The 1,231-nt window shown below is 55.7% G+C and overlaps 1 protein-coding gene across 1 annotated transcript; it reads right to left on the bottom strand.

Moving 5' to 3' along the window:
- On the bottom strand, window positions 1-888 carry LOC120648027 (uncharacterized mitochondrial protein AtMg00810-like). The gene is made up of 2 exons (XM_039924809.1): window positions 370-888; window positions 1-132 (listed from the first exon to the last, which is right to left on the bottom strand). Exons 1-2 carry the CDS (start codon window positions 886-888, stop codon window positions 1-3), a joined length of 651 nt encoding a protein of 216 aa, XP_039780743.1.
- Window positions 889-1,231: the final 343 nt, after the last annotated feature.

The following is a 1,231-nucleotide window of genomic DNA, read 5'->3' as shown; positions in this document are numbered from 1 at the left end:
CTAATTGCACTGCTCTTGCTTGATCTCCTCAACTCCAATCTTGGTCCTCAACTCTGTAAGTCGAACGCGCCCAAGTGGCTTGGTGAGGATGTCCCCGAGCTGTCGAGCTGTCTCGACATACTCGAGCCTGATCTGTCCACCATCGACGCAATCACGGATGAAGTGATACTTGGTGTCGATGTGCTTGCTCCGGTCGTGGTGGACGGGGTTTTTTGCTAAGGCGATGGCGGACTAGTTGTCCACCATGAGGACGGGTGCCCGAGCTTCTTCTCCGGTGAGCTCTGCCAGCAGCCGCCCCAGCCAAACTCCCTGGCAACATGCCGTCGCCGCCGTAATGTACTCTGCCTCGCAAGTGCTCAGCGTAACGACCTTCTGTTTCATCGATTGCCAGGAGATCGGGCACGCTCCAAGGAAGAAGAGCACACCAGTCGTGCTTCTTCGTCCATCAACGTCGCCCGCCATGTCGCTGTCGCTGAACCCAATCAGCTCCAGCTCTCCTATGCTCCTCCTTGGGTAGACAAGCCCGTAGTCGCGTGTCCCTGCCACATAGCGGAGCAGATGCTTGACTGCGACGAGGTGATCCTCCCGCGGCTCCGCCATGAACCGGCTCACGTACCCCACGGCGAACCCGATGTCCGGCCGCGTGTGCGTGAGGTAACACAGTGCGCCGACGGTGCTCCGGTAGCTCGTGGCGTCCACCAAGGAGGCAGTGCTGTCCTTTGACAGCTTCACCTTCTCCTCCAGGGGCGTCTGGCGCGCCCTGCACTCGCCCAATCCGCTCCGCTCTACCGGCTTCCTCGCGTAGGTGCTCTGGCGGAGCGTGATGGCATTCCCGGTCTGCTCCACCTCAATGCCGAGGTAGTAGGTGAGCAGACCGAGGTCTGACATGCGGATGTTATCGCCATAAATTAACAGGGTTAATTAATGGGCCGCGAGTGAGTTGGGCTTAATGAAGAAATTAAAGAAGGGTTACGAATCGGCTCCTGCGCGAGTATTTGGGCCATGTGGGCCATGTATCCTTATATTTAGTTCAGATTGAGTTAGAGATAGAGTCCGATGTGGATACATTAGTTTAGATTGTTTCCCAAGTCTCTGGACTATAAATATGTACCCTATGGTATTCGTAAAAGAAGAACGTCATCACGTCTCGCAAACAACAACTCTCGGCGCATCGCCACCCCTAATTCTAGGGTTTCATCCAAGTAAGCGTCATGCTGCCCTGATCGTCTTC

Source organism: Panicum virgatum, chromosome 9K (assembly GCF_016808335.1).
Source record: "Panicum virgatum strain AP13 chromosome 9K, P.virgatum_v5, whole genome shotgun sequence".
Classification (NCBI taxonomy): Eukaryota; Viridiplantae; Streptophyta; class Magnoliopsida; order Poales; family Poaceae; genus Panicum; species Panicum virgatum.
This window is presented reverse-complemented; position numbering and strand designations above follow the sequence as displayed.

Bases quoted from the DNA above. Each gene is read 5' to 3' on its own strand.
- LOC120648027 (XM_039924809.1), bottom strand. From the start codon at position 888: ATGTCAGACCTCGGTCTGCTCACCTACTACCTCGGCATTGAGGTGGAG. The intron at 133-369 runs GTCGTTACGCTG...GATGGTGGACAG, and splicing joins GGCAATCGATGAAACAGAAG to ATCAGGCTCGAGTATGTCGA.